Source organism: Sebastes fasciatus, chromosome 14, assembly GCF_043250625.1.
Source record: "Sebastes fasciatus isolate fSebFas1 chromosome 14, fSebFas1.pri, whole genome shotgun sequence".
In the NCBI taxonomy this organism is placed as follows: domain Eukaryota; kingdom Metazoa; phylum Chordata; class Actinopteri; order Perciformes; family Sebastidae; genus Sebastes; species Sebastes fasciatus.
The window spans coordinates 28,342,146-28,363,938 of NC_133808.1; the positions used below are offsets into that span (position 1 = coordinate 28,342,146).

At 42.1% G+C, this 21,793-nt stretch overlaps 1 protein-coding gene and 1 long non-coding RNA gene across 5 annotated transcripts in view; both read left to right on the forward strand.

Annotated features, from left to right (window-relative positions):
- The window catches only part of mao (monoamine oxidase), a 41,676-nt gene extending 37,563 nt beyond the window's left edge, over positions 1-4,113 (forward strand). The window contains exons 14-16 of one of the 4 annotated variants that reach the window (XR_012596959.1): positions 5-67; positions 161-2,381; positions 2,427-4,113. Coding sequence is in view for 1 of the 4 variants with exons in the window: in XM_074657716.1 (XP_074513817.1) it covers positions 5-67; positions 161-319 (222 nt within the window). In the remaining 3 variants the exon portion in view is untranslated. Of the gene's footprint in view, positions 1-4; positions 68-160 lie in introns of all 4 variants that reach the window. The other 3 variants (XR_012596961.1, XR_012596960.1, XM_074657716.1) reach the window with 3 other exon arrangements.
- Positions 4,114-5,344: 1,231 nt separating this feature from the next.
- Positions 5,345-20,287, forward strand: LOC141781839 (uncharacterized). Its single transcript, XR_012596962.1, has 3 exons — positions 5,345-5,451; positions 18,253-18,344; positions 20,161-20,287. It is a non-coding gene; the product is annotated as an uncharacterized LOC141781839 (long non-coding RNA).
- Positions 20,288-21,793: the final 1,506 nt, after the last annotated feature.

Consider the following 21,793-nt stretch of genomic DNA (forward strand, 5'->3'; position numbering starts at 1 on the left):
GCAGGTCTTGTGTGTGATGAATAAAATCCACCAGAGTCAGATCTGGCAGACGGAGCCTGAGTCTGTGGTGAGGGAAATCTTTCTGAATGTTTTTGTTGACTAAATTAAACTCAAAAGTCAAACAACTTAAACTCCTCTCCTCCTTCTGTCTCCCCAACAGGAGGTCCCGTCAAGCCCCATTGTCACCAACTTCTGGGAGAGAACTATGCCTTCGGTCGGTGGTCTCATCAAGCTCATGGGAGTCTCCACCTTCCTGTCTGTTGCCACCGCAGCCGGCCTGGTGGCCTACAAGAAGGGCCTCCTTCCTGTCCGGAGTTAAACCACCCCACGCCTGTCATCTCACTCCTCTGCATCCCCAAGGGGGGCCACATCTCAATAGACACTGTACTTCTAGTGCACTACTTTATGGCCCAAAACTGCAAAGTAGTGAACTACGTCGGGTATAGGATGTTGTAAGAAAGACTGTTCAGTTCACACAAAAAACACTAATGCAGCATCGCTCTGTGCACTGTCTGTTCACAAACGAAAGAGAGAGTGAGACAAAGTAACGGGCTCATTAGAAGTTCACAGTAACTTCAGCTTAAATCTACATTAAATCTGAGATTCAGATTGTGAAACCAATGAAGGAAAAATAACAGAATCAGTTCTTAAAAAGGAAATATATATATATATGACTATATCACTATTAATATTCCGTACATTGCCAATGACATTCACATTCTTGATTACATGTGAGTTTGTTAACTCATCGTGCTTTCTGTGTGTGTGTGTGTGTGTGTGTGTGTGTGTGAGCTTTGTTTGTATGCATGTGCACACGCTATGGTGAGCATGCATTTGTGCAAGTTTGTCAGTTGTGTACAAAGTGCGTGTGAGTGTGTATGCGTGTGTGTGTGTTTGTATGGAGTGTGTCTAATTACCTCTGCTGATTTTAGGTGCTAATTTATTCGGGCCAAGCAGCTGTAGCTGTTTGATGAGATCCAGTAACATCAGAATAGAATAGAGTTGTGCTGTTGCCCGCTACAAAATCACAGAGGAGGTTTAAGGATAGGGCTGGTGATATTCTATCATTTCTCTTTTTGTCAACAAATCCCATGAAAACACCTATCAATACTTTTATCTTTTACTTTTATTAAGTGTTGTCTGTGTCGCTAAAGTTTGATAGATCTTCTTCCTCTCTGCCATAGAGCTCCGTAAACACATAAATGAGCCACTTCATTGTGATGAACATGGGCGCTGTTTTATGTCAATCCCACATACACCGTCCTGCTAATGTAAATACTAACTAGTGCACCAAATGTGTATTACTCCACAGCGTAAATATTCCCCATCTACAGTTCCTAGTGATTTTTTTCCTGGTGTTATTTGCGCAAATTTGTGTATGGATGTATAATAATACCTGGGTTTGGCGCAGCCGCTCAGCTTTGCTTCCAATTTTTTCCAGTGGCCACGAAGAGCTTTACAATCTGTACAGCATACGAGATCCTTCACTAGTTTATTTTAAATTAATCCTTGACATCTTCAGTAGGAACAAATGGACGAGGAGCTGACAGGGTTGGAAAGTATTGAGAGACAGAATAATCCATTGTTGATTTACATGAGATTTGTTGACAGTGAGAAAAAGAAGAATAAGAATGCATAAGAAGCCTTATCCTTTAATTAAAACTTGTATTTAGGGGTAATGTCGTGCTACTTAGCTACTCTGTTATCTTTTGGTAAATGTAATGGAAGCTTTCGAATGTATTTTCTTCAGACAAGATAACACAAACTATTTGTTGCTGCATTATGATTTACAGATTTATTTTGACTTTTTCTCATTAATAATTTAAATTAACACATTAAGGGAAACCACTGTAGCTAACCAAACACACCATGGACAGATGTGGCCGGCCTGCAGTTCCTCTGTGAAGGCCTCACACAATAGCGTGCTGGACTCTATTGACTTACATTATTGCACTAACCAGATGATTTATTCTACCATATTATATACTTATAGAGAATCTAATGAGTTTAAATCACATGAGATGTAGCTTATGTTTTGTAAGTAAAGTTTTGATTTGTTAAAGACCACAGACAATTGTTTCTCAGTGAAATTAACTTAAAGGTGCAGTGTGTAGGATTTGGAGGAATCTAGTGGTGAGGTTGCAGGTTGCAACAAACTGAAACTAAGAATGTGTTTACTGCGACCGAAAAGTGACGCCGAAGGGACGTTAAGTACGTGTTTACTGAGACCGAAAAGTGACGCCGAAGGGACGTTAAGTACGTGTTTACTGAGACCGAAAAGTGACGCCGAAGGGACGTTAAGTAGTTGTTTACTGAGACCGAAAAGTGACGCCGAAGGGACGTTAAGTACGTGTTTACTGCGACCGAAAAGTGACGCCGAAGTGACGTTAAGTACGAGTTTACTGAGACCGAAAAGTGACGCCGAGGGGTCTGACAAAGCGTCAGTATGTGACGGGTTGGGATGAGAACGTGTTGAGGAGAACTACGGTGGCCAACGCGAAAACGTGAACGGCCCTATCTAGAGCCAGTGTTTGGTTTGTCCATTCTGGGCTACGTTAGAGACATGGCGGCCATCTCCGTGAAGAGGACCCGCCCCGTAACAAAGAGTGTATGTTGCAAAGAAGTGAAAGTCAATTGTTCGTCAGCGCCCAGCATCAGAGCTAAGCAACTACCGGACGCCAGTTAAACATCCACCCACAAAGTGCCGTACAAAAGTAAAGCAAAATTATTTTTATTCTACTGTCGTATTCTACCGAAATGGCCTGTGTTGAACGATAAAATATTATAAATATAATAAGCGTTTTCAGTCCAAATTGGGGGCAGCGCCGGAGATTCTGTGTCCGTAAGTAGATATAAACGGCTCATTCTAAGGTAACGAAAACATAACGATTCTTATTTTCAGGTGATATTATATATGTTATATATGTAATATTATATTCCATTCCTGCTACTAGATCCCTCTAAATGCCACACACTGTTCCTTTAAGAAAACAGATGAATAAATGAAGGATTATTCCCAGAAAGACACCTTCAGACATCTTCAGAAACTAAATTCATGCTTCACAAGAGAAAAACACAGCTGACTACTTGCAGTGAATGATAATTGTCGGCACTTCAACAAATGAGTTGCACTTCGAAGTGCGTGTCGGAGGCGTGCTTTTAACATAATGGAAATCTGATTTTGGAGGTAGATGTGACCAATCAACACATGATTGAATCTAAGTTCTTCTGTTAGTGCATCTGTTTTGAAGGGCATTGCACTGCGTGTGCAGCTCTGTATGCCCACTGAGGGAATCATGCTGTTCTGGTCCCAAAGACTGCTGTGTGTGTGCGTGTGTGTGTTTGTGAGTGTAGTTATCTGTTGTGCCTTAATGGAAGTCGTCATGTTTTTCGTCATTTCTCTCAAGTGCCTGTGTGACTCTGCACTGGAGGTGAGAGGTCAGATGGACCGTGGTTTATCATCCGTAACCATCAATAAACAGGGACGAGCAAAACACCCCCATGTCCCTCTTTGCACGTCCACAACCTTTCATTTTTAAACATCCCCTGTGTTACCTGAGTTACGTCCTCGGTATATACTTGACTCAGGTGTATAATAAACACAGTGAATAATAGAGCTCAGACTGTTGGGTTGATCAAACTGCTTATCTCCAGTGAAGCCAAGTCTGTGTGTGTGTTTTGTATTGTGATTGCGGTGTCTCCCCTTGTTGTGATGCCCTCGTGTCTCTCTATCTGCTTAACTTCACCCCGTGTGCGCTGACCTTTGACCCCCCTTTCATCCCAGCACATGCACTGGTTTTGCGCATCTCTCTCCCAGAGATGATTGGATTCTCACATTTGAAACGTTTCTGACTTCAGTGAACAAACACAGCCAGCACACTCTCTCTGTCCGCCCCTCCGATCTACAGCACCATCAGCAGCAGACACCATGTATTCATGATCTGATCCTTCTTCGTTGTTTTCTGGAGCTCTGAGACTGTTTGTCCTTCTGTGCATTTGAGCGTCCTTAACTCTTCCCGTGACCCGTTCTTCGATGTCTTTGATTCCTCAAAACAAAGCTGGTGATATTTAAAAGGAAAAAAAATGTGAAATAAATCTTTTACTCGTCTTAAACTGTTGTGTATCATTTTGTGTCTTTCTGGGTTGGGGATGCACTTGAAAGGGGACATATCATATCAAAAAACATGTTATTTTTCTCATAGTGTGCTGAGAGGAAACACTGACTGGTGAAGCCTTTTCTCAAATTGCTTCGATGCCAACAGAAACAGAATCATTCGGCTGTAATGAATGTCTTTGTGGGCAGTTTTTGTTGGATGCTGTCGCCGACGACAACCGAGAGGGCGAGCTGTGTTTGCGTTACCATGCATGAAAGTTTTCCTCCTCATTGGAACAGAGGTGTGCTGGACACCTTCTCCAGGATCCCGCATATAAACTGGAAAAGACAACCAGCCTGCAGGGCTATTTTTGTCATTGGATTTTGCAAATGTCATGGTCTGCACTCAGGGGGTTCTCAAACATTTTGGGGCCAAGGACCCTTAAAGGGGACCCCCACATAATCGTAATACGGATTAAGCATAATGCTTTCTAATACTCTTTGTATTCTTAGATGCCATTGGAACTTCTAAAACTTTTCAACCTAAATACTTCAGACCTGTTTGACAGTGATAAACAGAAACACATTTCAATTTAAATCATGTTAACACCACTTTGTTTTGCCCTGATATTCCAGTTGCTTTGTTATCAGATGTCGCTTTAGCTCGGCTGGGTCCATGACTTTGTTTGCCAGCACCTGAAGACACATGATAGATTTTGGTCTCCCGTCGCTGTCGCTAAATATAACTGTCGTCATAGTTTCAGTTTACTTGACGATATGGACTTTTCTCCATGCCCGCCAGCTATCTAGATGGCTAATATCTAGATTAGCAGCAGCAGGAACGGTTCTTTGTGTGAAGTGACTGATTCATGACAGATTAACATTATGCATCACAATCATATCAGCGTTTCTATTGGCCCAAAGCGAACGTGGGTGGTAGTAATGGACACAATATGCTTGTGTTATTGGTGCAAATAGTCCCCATAGATATGTACTGTACTTTTTAATGAAACATTACAATTATATAATTTATAGCAAATTATTTCACAGACCCCCCACTTTGAGAATCCCTGCTCTAAAAGGCCCAGAGTACAAGCTAAACACCTGGTTTACTTTACCTGTCCACTAGCACCGCCTGCTGGCCGCTTGTAACCTGCTCATTCAGTGAAGCTGACGGACCCTCCTCTCATTGGTCAGTCAGCCTCAACGTCAAATTGACGTTGAGGCGGTGACTTCATCAACAACAATCACGAAGCCTGCAAAACAAAACACAAGCCTGGAGGACAGCTATCTTTATTTCAACCAAACCATAGTTGCTGATTGCTGGAACAGTTGAAAGACTAACCAAGACGTGTTTGGTGAGTTTTAATTTGTTTCTATCCAGTTTAAATGAAGTCTGAGACCCACAGCAGACCAGTTTTTGTCTTCTTTTATGGGGGTACAGGGGGTCTTTAAGGGGAGATAGCAGGTCGACAGTAGATGTCACATAGAAGTGGTGTACATCATCTGAAAGCTGAGAACCTGAAGATTAATTTGAGCTGCAGCTCAGCACTGTGTGTCAAGTTCTTCTAGTCATAAATCAGAAATAAACATGAATGATAGAATGATTGAAAATAATTGGTAAGTGTATAAGGGTTTAGAATATTATGATAAAAGTATATGATGGTTCATCTCCATGCTCTATTGTGTCTCATAAGTTGTTGCAGCAATTTTTGGGTTGATACCATTTGTTACACAGGTTTGGTGCTAAATTTAACTTGAGAGAATTGATCAAAATTATCAATAATCCCTCCAGAATACCACATTAAGACACCAAGACCTTGAGGAACACCATAGAAAAAGCCATGCTGTGATTTGCATTTTTCGGCGATTGGATGGCGAGCACTTCTGTTGTCTAAACTGCTCAGAAACATCCTTATTGTCAATCTAGCTAGGAAAGCCATCCATCCTCTGAATGCTCTAGGTCTCTAGTTTGTGGCTGTAAAGTTTCAAAAGGCTGTGATTATCCTAGAGGTCACCACAGGTCATTTTATACAGTGAGGTCTAATTAAAAATGTTTTATCACTACAATGAAGTGGCTACTATGGAGACTAACATCATCACACATGAATACAACTGGGCTATTTGGATCCAGCAGAGTCTCAGCGACTCTGCTGGTGTGGAGTTATTTCATCTCACGTAGATACAGAACGTATGTGCTAACTGGCCGTCAGCTGTAGTCTTTGTGGTGTGTTCAGGTGCAACTTGTCGGCCAAATATAGATATAAATGCAAAATAAAAAATAAAAATCCATCTTTTTTTTTTTAAAGTTATGAACGAAATATTGCTGCAACAGGAATGACCCATACAACAGCTGAGTTCTTGGTGACTGTATCACACTCTATAGCCTTTATAAGCAGTGTTATCTAATTTACAGCGCAGCAGTGAACAAACAGCTGGTAGCCCATAAATTGCCAGAAGTGGGTCGAAGTGGAAAAGCTGCAGCCAGAGGTTATTAAGACAGATGGATAAGTGATTTACATTAGACACACATTTAGTGTAATTTTCAAAACAGCCCTCCAGCCTCACTGAGACCCTTTGTACAGTGTGTGTGTGTGTGCGCATATGTGCATTAACTGAAGCTCATAAAGATTTCTGGCAAAACCCCAAAAGAACACAGATGTAGAGCGCTGCTGGCCACACAACGGCAAGACAGAGTTTCTTTTAGAGACCAGACCAAAGCGCCAGACGAGCAGATAATAATAATAAAAAAGCTTCCTTTCTGTAAATCTATTATTCCAGTACTTTTCCTGATGTTTTAGGTTTTTCCGTGGTATTGTTCCAATATTGGAATCAAGGTATTTATGCAGGGTGTCATATTGAAGTCAGAATATTGGTATTGTGACAACACAAATGAGCACCTCTTAAGCTCACTAAGTAGGGCGTTGTATCTAGAAAGAAGTTACCGCTTTTAATGCTGTAGTCTGAGTAATGTGACGTCATATCCGTTCTGTATCCGTCAACCAAAACAAACCGCAGCCGGTCGCAGCGAGCCGAAACGAGAAAGTAGAAAGCGGTGGAGGATCGGTGTGGATACGACCTGCACCCTCACATTTTAAATCCAGCGTGGTAAACAATACACATCCAGTAAAGTATGGAAACACTTTGGGTTTCACACATTGTCAGGAAAAGCAGAGCTAGACATCACGGCTAAAGCTGCATGCTAACTCTGTCACGGACAGGAAACGTTATCGTACTGCGGTAACGGGCAGTCAAGCCGGCCGTCGCTCTCATCTCCGTGGTCAAACGGGCCGACACTACAACTGTAGAGCTCCCATATACTGACATTTATGTTAAATGCATTCAAACGGCCCCGATGGAGCTGACCATGGATGGATAAAGAGAACGGAGCTGACGGGAGAGCTAGAGACGCACTCGATGAAGTTAACGGAAGTAATGTCTGACATGACTGATATATTTGACTTCATCTCTGACTACATACATGCTAAAAAACATCAAGCATTTTTACTGAATCAATTTAGATATTTGCCAAAGTACATGTCCCTAGAAGTGTATGATTTAACTTTTTCCCATGGTCTAGTGTTAAAAGAGTTAACAAAAATGCAATTAATCGTAATGTCAATTCGCAATACTTAAAAATCGCAATACTTATCGAATCAGCACCCAAGTGTCGTGACAGTATCGAATCGGGAGATAAGTGTATCTTCCCAGCCCTAGTATGAATGCTTTTTCTATAATTCAGCAGGACATTCTCATACACTGCTCATAGCTACGAAGAGTATTGCACTATAATTGGTATATAACCCGTGTAATCGGGAGCCAGACAGAGTTTCTTTTAGAGACCAGACCAAAGCGACAAAGCGAGCAGAGAGAGAGAGAGCGAACAATAGCACTTCTACGTGTCAGAAATGTCAAACTCCAAATATATAACCTTTCATCCTGATTTACCCAGATAATCTGCTGCTCTCTGAGACAAAACACACTGTGGCTTATATCTCCCAGTCTAGTGTGTGTGTGTGTGTGTGTGTGTGTGTGTGTGTGTGTGTGTGTGTGTGTGTGTGTGTGTGTGTGTGGCTTCATGCCAGGACTTCTGCTCTGCTCTGCAGATGCCATCCTCTTTCATCTCTTTCTGTCTTTAATTTAATCTCCCCTTTGAGCTCCTCACCGCAGGGCCATTCACATAAATTCAAGAATTGTAAAATCAATATAAAACATGATTGTGCGCCAATATAAGGATGTCAGTGCTGAGATAATGTTCCCGCTTTTTTTTTTGTCTTAGTCTGAAGCAGTGATTTCTACCTGTAGTTACTGTATGTGTGCCGCCACTAGAGGGCAGATGACAACCATCAAACCAAACTCAATACACACTGCTGTGCAAATAAGAAATATTGTCACCCAAGCACACATTGTTTCTCCCTCCCGCTTCTCTCATGTGTTGCTATGATTGATGATTACGTGCACACACATGACGGTGCGCAGGAGGGCTTGGCTCGGCTGTCACATTAATCCTGAAAAGGGGTTAGTCATGTTGTCTCTGGGCTGGTTCTGCTGGTTGACATATGGCACTTATGTTGCTCTCGTCACTCCCGTCTGAGCTGCGGTAGCCAGAGGCTTGTACAATCCCAGATTGACACACCAGGCTTAGTCACTGCAACCGCTTTCCAATACCACGCTACAAGGCTGTGTGTGCTTCCCAGTCTGCACAAAGGTTGTGTAACTGCAGCTGCACGGGCAGCGGCCTGATGGTGCTGGGGTTGCTGTTTTTTTTCTTAATTTCATGTAGGTGTCAATATATCTGCATGCAACCACACACATGCTGCCCCCACCACCTTTAGACACACTGTCCTCTCTTTATTAGACCACATCCCTGCTCCTGGCCCCTCCGCAGCTTGCTGTGATATGAAATCTGACACTGTCAATTTGCCTCCCAATCCGTCAGACCGTGGATTGGATTCAGATGGCAGTATTGTGGGGCCCGGGGACTCGGAGCCGTGGCCTAGGCAACTGCAAACCCGCCATCCACCCACAACCACACCCCCACAAGTTCCCTCAACGGTGAAATCGTCTGCAATCTCCTGTTAAATGTTCCCACTCCCGGACTCGGCGCTAGATTGTTTTTCTCGTCCGCAGGTATCGGGGGTGCCCTGAATCTCTCCCCTGGGTGGCGAGGTGAATTGCAGCAACGAAGTTCGCTAAAAATAACTGCCTCTGATGGAAAACTGCTTCTTTGATTGTTTGTGGTGGTTCAGAAATGCATGTGATGAGCGAGGCTTTGGGTTTGCTATATATAGTTCAAAATAACATTAAAGTATGTTTGCTTTTATTTAAGTGCACAGAGACTTAAGATACACAATTACTCTCTGCAACATTCCTACTTCTTTAAATACATTTTGGGGCCTTTTATACCTTTATTATCAAGCTGACAGTAGTGAGATGGAAATGAGGTCAGAGAGAGATGAGAGGATGACATGCGACAACCGGGGACCACAAGGCCACCACGGTTCACAAGCAATCATACTTTTATGACATTGTAGGACTAGGCTTGCTGCGGTAGTCGGTGTTACCGGTGTTATACAGTGTTCGGGCATACACCAATTACATTACTTGCCCACTGTCGTTGCTTTTTATTATAGAAATAGAACCCGTTTAGTTCCTTTTTTTGCATATCAGAGCCGTGTTATCAATACATAGTCGGACGACGGACGCTACAAACTGATCTAAAAGCTCAGGACTTTAATCCAGGAGATTACTGTTTGTGTCCCGCGTGAAACCAGAAGTCAACGTTGACTTAATATTCACATAATTTATGTAGTTATTTTACCCCAAACCACGATCTTTTCATAAACCTAACAAAGTAGTTTTGTTGCCTAAACACTGCAGAGGCTTGTTGCAGGTGCACTGATCACTTGTTGAAAAATAACAAAAAACCTTTTCATAAGATATCATATGAACCGTTGTATGAGGACACGTTGATTCCAGTCACTGTCATCCTCTCATAAGAACTGTGTCTCCGCTGTCACAGGCAGTATATTGCAGGTAATACAGCCGTCGCTGCTTCTCATCCCACCTGACTTTGACTAGCAGGCCCTCTATGAATCAGTGGGCCCGGGATGGAGCTATCCGAGCCAGCCCTGAGCCTGGGGGTGCTCGGCGCTTCCCCCATCTCACAATGCTATAGGCTCTCTAACTTATTGTTCTGGGCTGGTGGGACCTCTGCAAGATTTACTGCGAGATCCTCAATAGATTACAGCATCTTCTCTTGTTAGACATTTCACTTTGGCCGGATGAGGAGAAATAAGCTCTCCAGTCGTCCTCCTTCATGATTTATGGAACATGTTGGCTGTGTCATGCACAGACGTGACGGGAGAAAAGATGCACATTATTCAGGCCTGGGCGGACATTTTGGAACTTATTCGTTTCCTTGCTGAGAGTTAGATGAGAAGATTGATACCGCTCTCCTGAAGGACTAGCCGCTAGTTAGATTAGCTTAGCCAGGAGCACAACACAGTGTTGTTTTACACTACCTTTTTGTATGAAGTAAATAAACAAATATATTGTGTTAATTAGTGCAGGCCGTTCTCAAACACCGTTCGTAGCTATACCTACGAAAAGTAATGCACTGTAATTTTTATATATCCCAATAAATCAATTTGTATGTAATTCAGGTAATTGTGAACCAAGAAGTATAAAGAGCGACTAGCGCTGCGTTGGGAGTCGGTCGGGGTGGATGGGTGGGTCAAAAAACACCGGACTTTCGCCCAGGAGCCTGGTGTTTGCATCCTGTGTGAATCACGTAACTTCTGCACTTAAGTTACGCCACTCTCACAATCTTTTCCTAACTAAGTAGTGTTGTTGCCTAAACCTAACCAAGTTGTTTCCTTTTAAAGACGGAAGTTTATTTTGAAAAGACTATGCATGTAATGAGCGGAAATTGACACGTGTTGCTGGACATTCATAGGAAGAAAACGCACAAAAAAGGAGCAACAACTTTTCGTAAGCTATCATACATACGAACCGCTGTATGAGGATACGTTGATTAGATTTATCAGAGGTGCTGGTGCCAGATTTAGTTACTTTTGGACTGAGCTATAGCTGTTTCTCCCTGTTTCATTAGCTGAACCATTACTTAATCATACAATGGAAACCGCTTATTGTGATCACGTCTCTCTGGGTCAAATTGATCACTATAGGCGGATGATTATTTTAAACAAAGTTTGGTTGTTGTGCATCATTTCTCATGCAGATTACCATCTAATTGACATTTGTATATTTATTACATGAATGCAAAGTAATGAAAGGGACCACTTCGCGATTTACTGGCTCGCTGCCAATTTTTCTGCCTGATCACTGTAACCGTGACTATAAGCAGTTTTCACTGTACATATGTATATTAATCCAGTGTATGCTATTATGGTAGATGGTATCATATTACTACTACATCTAGTATACCTTATTGACTTTTCGGCTACTAATCACATCACTATGTCACTTCACTTGAGACTACTAGTAAGTCCAACACTGTCACTTGTGCTGATCCAATACCTAAGTTTCCCCTCTGTGATCAATAGAGGCTTATTTTATATTATCTTATCTTTCCAGTTTTTATGCTAAGCGAAGTTAACTAGTCTCCTAGCTATAGCTTCATCTTCACCATATCAGAGTCGTATGAATCAGCTAACTCTTAAGAAGAAAGTGATTAAGTGTAGTTCAGAAAATGTCAAGCTACTCCTTTAATCTTGAGAAGACTTGGGTGTTCATACCAGATCAGTACAGCGTCGTAGTCTATTGGTTATTTTTAGTCTGAAGTTCCACAAAGATCCCGGTGCTGGAGCTGGACCATTAGCCTCAGAATGGCTTCTTGGTGACATTGACGGAGCACTGAGGAGGATTTCATCTGATACGCAGCCATCAGAGCCTAGTAATGATCAACATCACTCACTCTGTCAAAGCACATAGACAAAAGAAAGTGAGCTCGGCAAGAAAAGTTAGAGAGAGGTAATATCTTTGGAGGGGAGAGGGCAAAGGAGGTGATGGCGCAGAAACATCAAGACGAGGTGTAGACAAAAGGTGAGGGGGGGGAGGATGTGGACAGAAGGGGAGGAAATGAGGCAATCTGCTCCGCTGCTCTGATAAGAAAAAGAGTCTTCTGTCTGTCCTGATCCTCGGGTTTTACTTCTAGTCGGGACTTTAGAGTGAAAGTAAATGACCCAGCACCTTTAGTGTCCCTCTAAATGACAGCTTCTGGCAAGTGACACAAGTATCACATCAGCTTTCATGGAGGGCTCCTCGTCCCCCTGCAGGACATCCATTAGGGGTGGGAAAATAAATCGATTCACATCGTATGTATCGCAATTTTTATTTTATTTTTTCGATTTAAAATATATTTTTTAATGCAAGAATCGATATATTTGCTTCATTTGAGTCTATGCAGAGGTAGAAGGAAGTTACTGTTGTAGTCTCGGTAACGTGACGTCATATCTGTTCCGTATCCGTCAACCAAAACAAGCTGAAACAAGAAAGTAGAAAACGGCTGAGGGTCCTCGTGGACACGACCTGCACCCTCACATGTTAAATCCAGCGTGGTAAACACTACACATCCAGTAAAGCATGGAAACACTTTGGGTTTCACACATTGAGAGGAAAAGTAGAGCTAGACATCACGGCTAAAGCTGCATGCTAACTCTGTCACGGACAGGAAACATTATCGTATCGCAGTAACGTGCGGTCACTCTCATAGTCCCCAGAAGTTTATGATTCAACTTTTTCCCGTGGTCTAGTGTTAAAAAAGTTAACAAAAATTGCAATAAATCGTAATATCGAATCACAATACATATCGAATCGGCACCCAAGTATTGTGATGGCATTCAATTGGGATATAGGTGCATCGTCCCAGCCCTAGTAACATCCATACAACCAGGATGTGGGCAGGAATGGCAACAGAGAGAAGACAGATGGATGAGAGAGTAATCAAATCAAATTACACCAGACTGAGAGTCTTAATTCCAGCCCTGGCAGTGTGTCACTCTCTCTAGCCCTGCAGGCCTCTCCATCACAGCTCCAAAGTGATAAATAACTGGGGTAAATAGTAAATCCACCCCAGGCTGCAGAGGGAAGGAGGAGAGGAGGGAGAGTCAAGGGAGTCTTAATCCCTCGAGTGAAATGACTGCAGTACAAGTCGAGCCCTGAACCCAAAATAGCCTTTTTCTCTCATTTTCTCCCCCCTGAACAATACCGGCTCTCCTCTCCTGTCTCCTGCCCGTGCAGGTAAATGGTCCATTACAGTGAAAGCAGAGAAATAAACACTCAAGTGTTGCACTTAGGGGAATCAGCTGCCACCGCCACATTCCCAGCTGGTTAAAATGTGCTCCATTTAAATGCATAATGCCTCAGAGGGTGGAAATAGCTAATCACAACTCATTCTAAATTAGTCTCCACAAATGGCAACCTGGCTTAATCATATTGGAAATCTAACTGCGTGGAGCGTTATTTGATTATTCCGCCTCACCGAAGACCCAGCATGAGAGCTTCAGCACCCCTTCTGCTGGGGAAGTTGGGTGTTATGTGTGCACGCATACAAATGCATCATAGTGCAAAGATGCAAGAAAGTCATCAAACTCCCATCTGCTCACCTGTATAGCAGCCCGCCTCGCTAACGTCACTGGAGAAAATGTGTTCACAACAAAATCAGGAAAGAGAAGAAAACAGAACGTGTGAGAGAAACCTTGTATGGAGCGGTATTTTGCATTCTGAGAACAACATGTTTAGGTTAATTTTGTAAATGTGCTACCACTAAATATAAATTATCTCAAAGAGGCTGCAGTTTGAATTGAATAATGTGAGCACTTTGTGTAGTCTGAGTGAACAGGAGCGTTTTGGAGGGCTGTTGTGATGGATCAAACTTTCCCCATAAGAAAAGCATCCAAAGGAATCTTGCACTTGGTTTGGCAGGATGTTGCTCTTAATTTAAACTCACTAAACCGTACGAAGAGAGAGGGAGCGCGCTGCAAAAAAATGTCCATCTTCTTCCCAAAGTCATTTAGGGCCATGTTCAGTTTTAAAGGGGAACTCCAGAAAAGTTGTATTGCTGTAAAGTCGGGGAAGCGATTATCAGCAGGAACATTCACATCCAGAAAATCTTATTAGGTGCTGGCTGACAATAATTAGCAAAAAAAACAAACATTTACATGTCTATTTTTTTTCAACTCATACTAATAATATACATTCACTCAAGTACTGAATGCTCTAGGTCTCTAGTTTGTGGATGTAAAGTTTCATGAGGCTGTGATTATCCTAGAGGTCACCACAGGTCATTTTATACAGTGAGGTCAAATTTTAAAAAAATAGGTCTCACCACAATGAAATGGCTCCTATGGGGACTAACATCATCACACATGAATACAGTTGGGCTCTTTGGATCCACAAGAGTCTCAGCTTTACAGTGATACCCAATTTATGTAATTCCAAGACTGTTTAGGGACCCCAGTATGCAGAAATAATCAAACACACCATTTTTAGAACAGGAGAAAATAACAAATTTTTAAGGCATGTGATTTTTATAAAGTGGGCATGTCTGTAAAGGGGAGACTCGTGGGTACCCATAGAACCCATTGTCATTCACATATCTTGAGGTCAGAGGTCAAGGGACCCCTTTGGTTGTTATCAATAGATTCCTTAGGTTTTTCTATAGTTACTTGCCTTGGAAGGAGGTTATGTTTTTACCGGTGTTGGTTTGTTTGTCTGTCTGTCTGTCCATTAGCAGGATTACTCCAAAAGTTTGCGATGGATTTGAATGAAATGTTTTGGAGGGGTGGGGTGTAGCACATTGAACAATCCATTCGATTTTGGTGGCGATCTGGATCATGATCCGGATTCATGAATTTTTTTTAGGATTCCGATCAGCCTGAGCATCGAGACCACAGGGTATAACACATGTGCAGTGTAACTGATGACGCATTGATGACGCGTGACCCCCACCTCCTTCTGAGAGCAGAGAGATACGTGTGTGGATGTGTGGTGAGACTCTGAGGTGCGGGAGCTGCTGGCCGTCCGCGGTTAGAAAGAAAAAAGTGGTAGATGACGGGATGAGAGACAACGTAGTGTAACGTTATACAGACATAACAAGGCTGCCGAATGAGAGAGGCATCCGCCGACACGTTTAACGGAAACACACCGTGTTAATAATAAGGCGACCACCTCACGGTACCGCCAGCTGTGATCTGTTTTTAAAGTCACGCACCTTGCCGGAGGTCTGCGCTTTGCCGAGTGCCATTCTAGTTTCATATGATACCAGTATCTTCACTAGTTTAAAACCTGTTGGCGTGCCGACCATCATCTACTGTAGGTAACACACTGACTCTGGATAAGTACCTCATACAACCCCACTTCAAATCACCCAAGCCATCCCTTTAATGTGGATCTTTGCACTATATGCATATCTGTGCACATGTGTATATTTCTTGCATATGTGGGCTCCTTGAGCTTCCCACCATTAATCTCAATCTGACTGCAGCTAAATAACCAGTTCAACACAAACCCCCGAGCAGCCACCATATGTGCTGCCATCACACCTTTGTGCACCCCCACACCACTTCATCCTCTGTCTGTCCCTTCCCTTCCACATCACCCGACAAAACAACACCTCAGCAGTGCCGTCTGTGCCGAACTGTCTCGTGATTGTGTGTTTAAGAGGTAAATACAACTGTGTGTGTGTGCAGGCGTGTACGCCCGTTGCTCTGTAATTGCCATCCACGAGCGTTTAACTTGATTCAGCAGTGAAATCATTCTGTGAAATTATGTGCTTGCGTTTTCTCCGTATCATACTCTGAGACATTGTTTATGATAATTTGATGTCTCCCTTGAGTGCTTTCAGGGCGCTGCCATCACTTGCCGTCAAAATTACTAATAAACCAAATGGGACAATGCACTGTTTTTTTGCCACGCAATCTATGTGACAGTCTAAGTGAGATATATAGTAGCAGATTACTTAGAATGATTGGAGGGTATTAGTCAGCAGATTAAAAAACAGGGAGACGTGGTCTTACTGAAAAGAAGCCCTTACTGCAGCACAGACAGAGTGAAGCAAGTAAGCTATTTCAGGGCACACTTGATGGTAAAACATGATGAGAAATCTTCATCTGAGTGTTACAGGCTCGTATATCTTGACTTTTTCCTCATCATCAAAATGGATTAATTTAAATCAGAGCCCTCGAGGTGACAAGTGAGTGGAGAATGTAAAATGAAGAAATTGGCTTGCTCTCCGCAAACTAAATCTGAGATCTGGACCGACTTTAAATATCTGGATATTTATTTAAACATTTCCTGCAAGTGGAAGAGAGAACGTATTTCATGTATGTTTCATCCGGCTCGTTTATCAATTAGGTTGTCATGGCTACAACTACAGTAGCCCGTTACCCTAATACGATAACGTTTCCTGCCCATGACAGAGTTAGCATGCAGCTTTAGCCGTGATATCTAACACTACTTTTCCTGGTAATGTGTGAAACCCAAAGTGTTTCCATACTTTACTGGATGTGTAGCGTTTACCACGCTGGATTCAAAATGTGAGGGTGCAGGTCGTATCCACACCGACCCTCCGCCGTTTTCTACTTTCTCATTTCGGGTCGCTGTGGTTTGTTTTGGTTGACGGATACGGAATAGATATGACGTCACGTTACTCTAACTACAACAATAAAAGCGGTAACTTCTTTCTACCTCCGCTATGAAGCAAATATATCGATTCTGATATTAAAAAAATTATTTCAAAATCATCAAAAAAAATCGCGATACATTGGTGAATCTTTTTTTTTTTTTTTCAGCGCTAGTTGATATGTCCTCAAAAACAACTTGTAATCACAAAACAGCAAAAGCAAGACATAATTTATGGATATGGCTGAATATAAAGCAAAGTTTATTTGGTCTCGTCTTTGGCTGCTAGTTCGATGAGTTTTGGTTGTAGAGTGATAAGACTGTTGGAGATGTGTGCTCATTTAGATGCTTGGTGTAAGAAATTGGTTTAGTTAATTAGGTAAAAATGGTTATCTTGAGCTTTTAGCCGAGCTTCGTCGTCGTCGTTTATCAAAATTAAAACGTATGTTTATTTCTAATCTTTTGAAAATACCTGACGAAGATCTCTGTAAGATTGAAACGTTGTACAATTCAACTTGTTAGGAGCTTTTTAATACCGTGTGCAGATCTTCTGTTTGTTTCAGATTTTTTGATCCAGCACCTGTTGAAGTTACACCCTCTTCCTCTTAAATAAAGGAAAATTGGGAATAACATCAAAAATACAACAGGATAATGAGTGGAGAATTTCATCAGATATAGTTAAGAAGCTGAGGTGTGTTCTTCTGCACTCTCGTTACATAGTTTGGTTTACAAGCCACACACAAACACACGGGACCCCCTGGAGATGTGTCCCACTCCCCCCTCCTGAGGCCAACAGATTAATTTGCACTCAATTATAAACCCAATTGAGTTTTTTAATTCAGAACCTGCGAGGAGGAGAGGGTGCATGCATCCATTACCCTGTTAATTGAATTCAAGTGGTGGAAAGCATTTGAGTGAATATGAAATATTTTTTCCCTCATATCTAGTTTATGGCGCTTCTCAACCTGAGACACCAATAAGAGACGTCTATTTACATACAAAATGAAGCGGAGGAAGCACTGATGATAAATTCACAGTCCACTGAGTTGTGCTCCGGGAAAATGAAAGAATCATTACAAACAATCAGAAATATGGTGAACATCTCGTCTCCTGCTGCCATTTAAAAAGAATCATAATGTACAAATTTAGATGGCAGCACAAAAATTGCAGAGCACTTATACTGCTTTTACTTTATCAAAGAGAAAGCACTGCAGCCTTCGTCGGAGCATATGTTGTCTCTCTTTAAGCATCTGGAGAAGGGACAAACAATTGAGAGGCAGACTGCACTAGAGGCCCTCAGATATTGCTAATGCAGAGGAGACCGCCTCAGGAATTGTTATCCCTCTCCTCCCCCGTTCACGGATGGCAGCTTCACTCTCCGTCTCCCATCTCCCAGGCATGACCCCATTCACATGCTCCACTGGCCACTTGCATTGTGGGCAGCATGGCTGATAGCCGAGCTGGGGAGCCTGTTGAGAGGTTGACCTCACCTCTACTGTATCTCTGACACACAGGTGGAGCCCGGAGAGCGGGGAGGGATGGCTGTCCACGTAAAAAACAGAAGCAAGGGGCCGCTGGGAGACAGAGAGGAAGAAACCTGAGGGAGGTTTGTGTTGTTTTTTTTTGCATAAATATGAAAGGATAAAGCTGGTGTTATTTGATATTTTACTTGTTGCCAACAAATCCCATGACTATACCAAAACCAACAGTCCTGTTAGTCCCTCTCTCAGTACTTTCCATCACTGTTTAGCTGTAAAATTAGAAAGTTTGTGACCCGGCCGACATGTTGAGAGCAGTCGAGCCAAAACCAAGCACCACTATTGAATGCGTGTGTTCAGGGATGCATGAAGCTGGGGGGCGGCAGAGAACAATATGAAGCGATGAAGGTTGGGGTAGTCCTACCAGGAAGAACTTGAATCTACTTTCACCCCTTGTGTATGTGGGATTGACTCAAAACAAACTACAGTGCCTGTATTCATTCTAATGAAAGAACATGTTACTCCCTCTCTGCCAGCTGTGACTAATGCTACATTCACGTAACGTCAGCATGAAGAACCGGAAAAACACCCCTTATTCTGACTTGGCAGCGTTCACTAATTATTCAATCCAAGGTGGTTAGCCCTCCGGCTAACCTTGTAGTCTAACCAGATAATCAACCTAATGTAGCTGCTTTTGTTGTGTCGGTTTGTTACCCAGTGAAACTAGATACTGTGTATAGCTCCTACAATTAGCTGAATTGGCTGTATTAAATAAAACCATGATATAACCTTTTATTTTGATGTAACTACCAGCGGCGGTGCATTTGCAGCCATTCTGCCAACAGTTTGTTGACATGTCTGTAGTTCTTTTCACCAAGTGGGAGATATCGTCGGTGTCAGAAATTCCTGATGTCTCTGACTTGATTTATTTCAAGTCTGACGTGAATGTTTTTTCAACCCGATCAAATGGGAAGGCGTATAAATAGCACAACATTTCCGCGTGTCATGATAACGCCTTTCAGGCTTTTCATTTATACGCCACAGGCTTAACGCTGTGAAACGTGTTTTCAAGTGTCATTTAACGCCACGTTGTTACCGTTAAATGGTCGCGGTTATGTTTAGGCAACAAAACCACTTAGTTTTAGGAAATACATCATGGTAGGGCTTAAAATAAGTACGTAAACTAAGTAAAATCCGTACGTAAACAACGTAACGTAAGTACGGAGAACACGTCCATAAGCACTCTCTCACTTCTTATTCTACGTCACTAGCTCTGAGCGTAGCATATTCACATGGATCATATATTCACACGGATGCACTAGCATTGCAGTCAGTACAGATTACACGGCGTGAAATGACACGCCAAAAGCAACAAAGGCGTTATTATTGCACGCAAAATTACTAACAAATTACCGTGTGGTTCATACCCCATTTGGTGAGGCTGAGCTGTTTTTTTCCCACTTGGAATTTTGGTTTAAACGATATAACACTTGTCTCCCGTACTTGTGCTATGAGCCGGTCTGCAACACAATGGTGTGGCTCATTTATGGATTTTTTGGACAACAATGGAGCTAGATTACAAATTCTACCAGCCACTCCATAGATTACCATTTTTATTTTTGGCTGGTGAGTGAAGAAAATCTAGCAGCCACTTGCATATTTTACCAGCATTTGGCTGTTGGCTGGTGTTAATTTCCAAACCTGTCTGGAGCACAGAGGAATAAGTTATATCAGGCTTTAGTTACACAGGAAATAATTGCTGCTGGGATCAATTTATCATTGGTTTTGAATTTTTCATGAGGTTTGATGACAAAAAGGAAAATAAAGAAACGTCGCCAGCCTTATTCTTTGAAGCCTCAACACTTTTGGAGGGTAAACAGAACTGTTGGAACAAGAAAGTGCCCAAAACAAAAGGACTTCCTCCTCTCTTTATCTGTTTTACAGTCACAATGGACCCCCTCTTCACTCACACCTGAGGAACCAGGAGCACCACACGTTTCAAACCCAGCTCAGCGGTTGCAGAGATGCTAAAAGAAGCGAGCAGACGGAAGGAAAGAGTGAGAGGTGAGGATGACTTCAGTGGTTCAGAAATGGGGTCACTTGCATAACATCAGTGATTAAGAATTATTAACACTTCTGACATGAAAGTATAAGTTAATCCGAAATGTGCATGAAGAAATGGCACTTATCGTCGGGATAAAAAGGGGTGACTGTTCCCTCTCGTGACAAGGAAGAGAAACTTTGATCTTACAGCCAGTCTGACATGGCACGAAGGCAAATGCATCACACCCACATGGTTAAAAAAAAATACTCCTCTCAAAGGCCTTTAATCCTATATTCTCTTAAATTTGTTTTTATGTCAAAAAATAGATGAAAACAGGTGTGAACGTGACGTTAATTGCGAAAATGTTCCTTACATCAGAAGATCATTCATTTATTAGTTCAACTTTTATTTGTACTCAAGAGATCATTCAGGAGCGACCCTCATTTACGATTACATCAGGTCAATTACAAAAACAAAGAAAAGGGAAACAAAACTACAACAGTTAGATAGAGAAGAGGAAATACCAAAATTAGGGCTGTCAATCGATTGAAATCTTTAATCACATGATTAATTGCACCATTTTTATCTGTTCAAAATGTACCTTAAAGCGAGATTTGTCATGTATTTAATACTCTTATCAACATGTGAGTGGCCAAATATGCTGCTTTATGCAAATGTATGTATATATTTATTATTGGAAATCAATTAACAACACACAACAATGACAGATATTGATCCAGAAACCCTCACAGGTACTGCATTTAGCATAAAACAATATGCTCAAATCATAACATGGCAAACTGCAGCAACAACAGGCAACAACAGCTGTCAGTGTGTCAGTGTGCTGACTTGACTATGACTTGCCCCAAACTGCATGTGATTATCATAAAGTGGGCATATCTGTAAAGGGGAGACTCGTTGGTACCCATAGAATACGTTTTCATTCACATATCTGGAGGTCAGAGGTCAAGGGAACCCTTTGAAAATGGCCATGACAGTTTTTCCTCGCACAAAATATAGCATAAGTTTGGAGCGATATTTTGCCTCCTTTGCGACAAGCTAGTATGACATGCTTGGTACCATTCCTTAGGTTTTGTAGTTTCATATGATAGTTATGTAAAACAATTACAAGTAGAAGTTGGGAGATTTAAGATAACATTTCTAAAATGTCCAAAAGGTATAAATTAACTGGTTTTAAGGCGGTTGTATTTTCTTCCAGGAGTCGGGAGCGGTCAACACCGAGCCCCGTCGTCTCCTGCTGTTATTATCACAAGTAAGCTAATTTACAGAGTTGGACTGAAGTGGTCTATTTCAATGTTATTGTTTGTTGGGTATACAATTGGATTTCATGCCGATGCCTCAGCCATCTGTGTGTGTGTGTGCATGTGGTTTATGTATCGCCGTGCCAGCCTGTGTTTATGCGTCATGTTTAACGTTACTGGCCATGTGGATAGACGCCTGATTAATGATGCTGTTGCATCTGTCAGCTGTGTTGTGTATGAATATGTGGCCGCCGTGCCAGACTATACCATG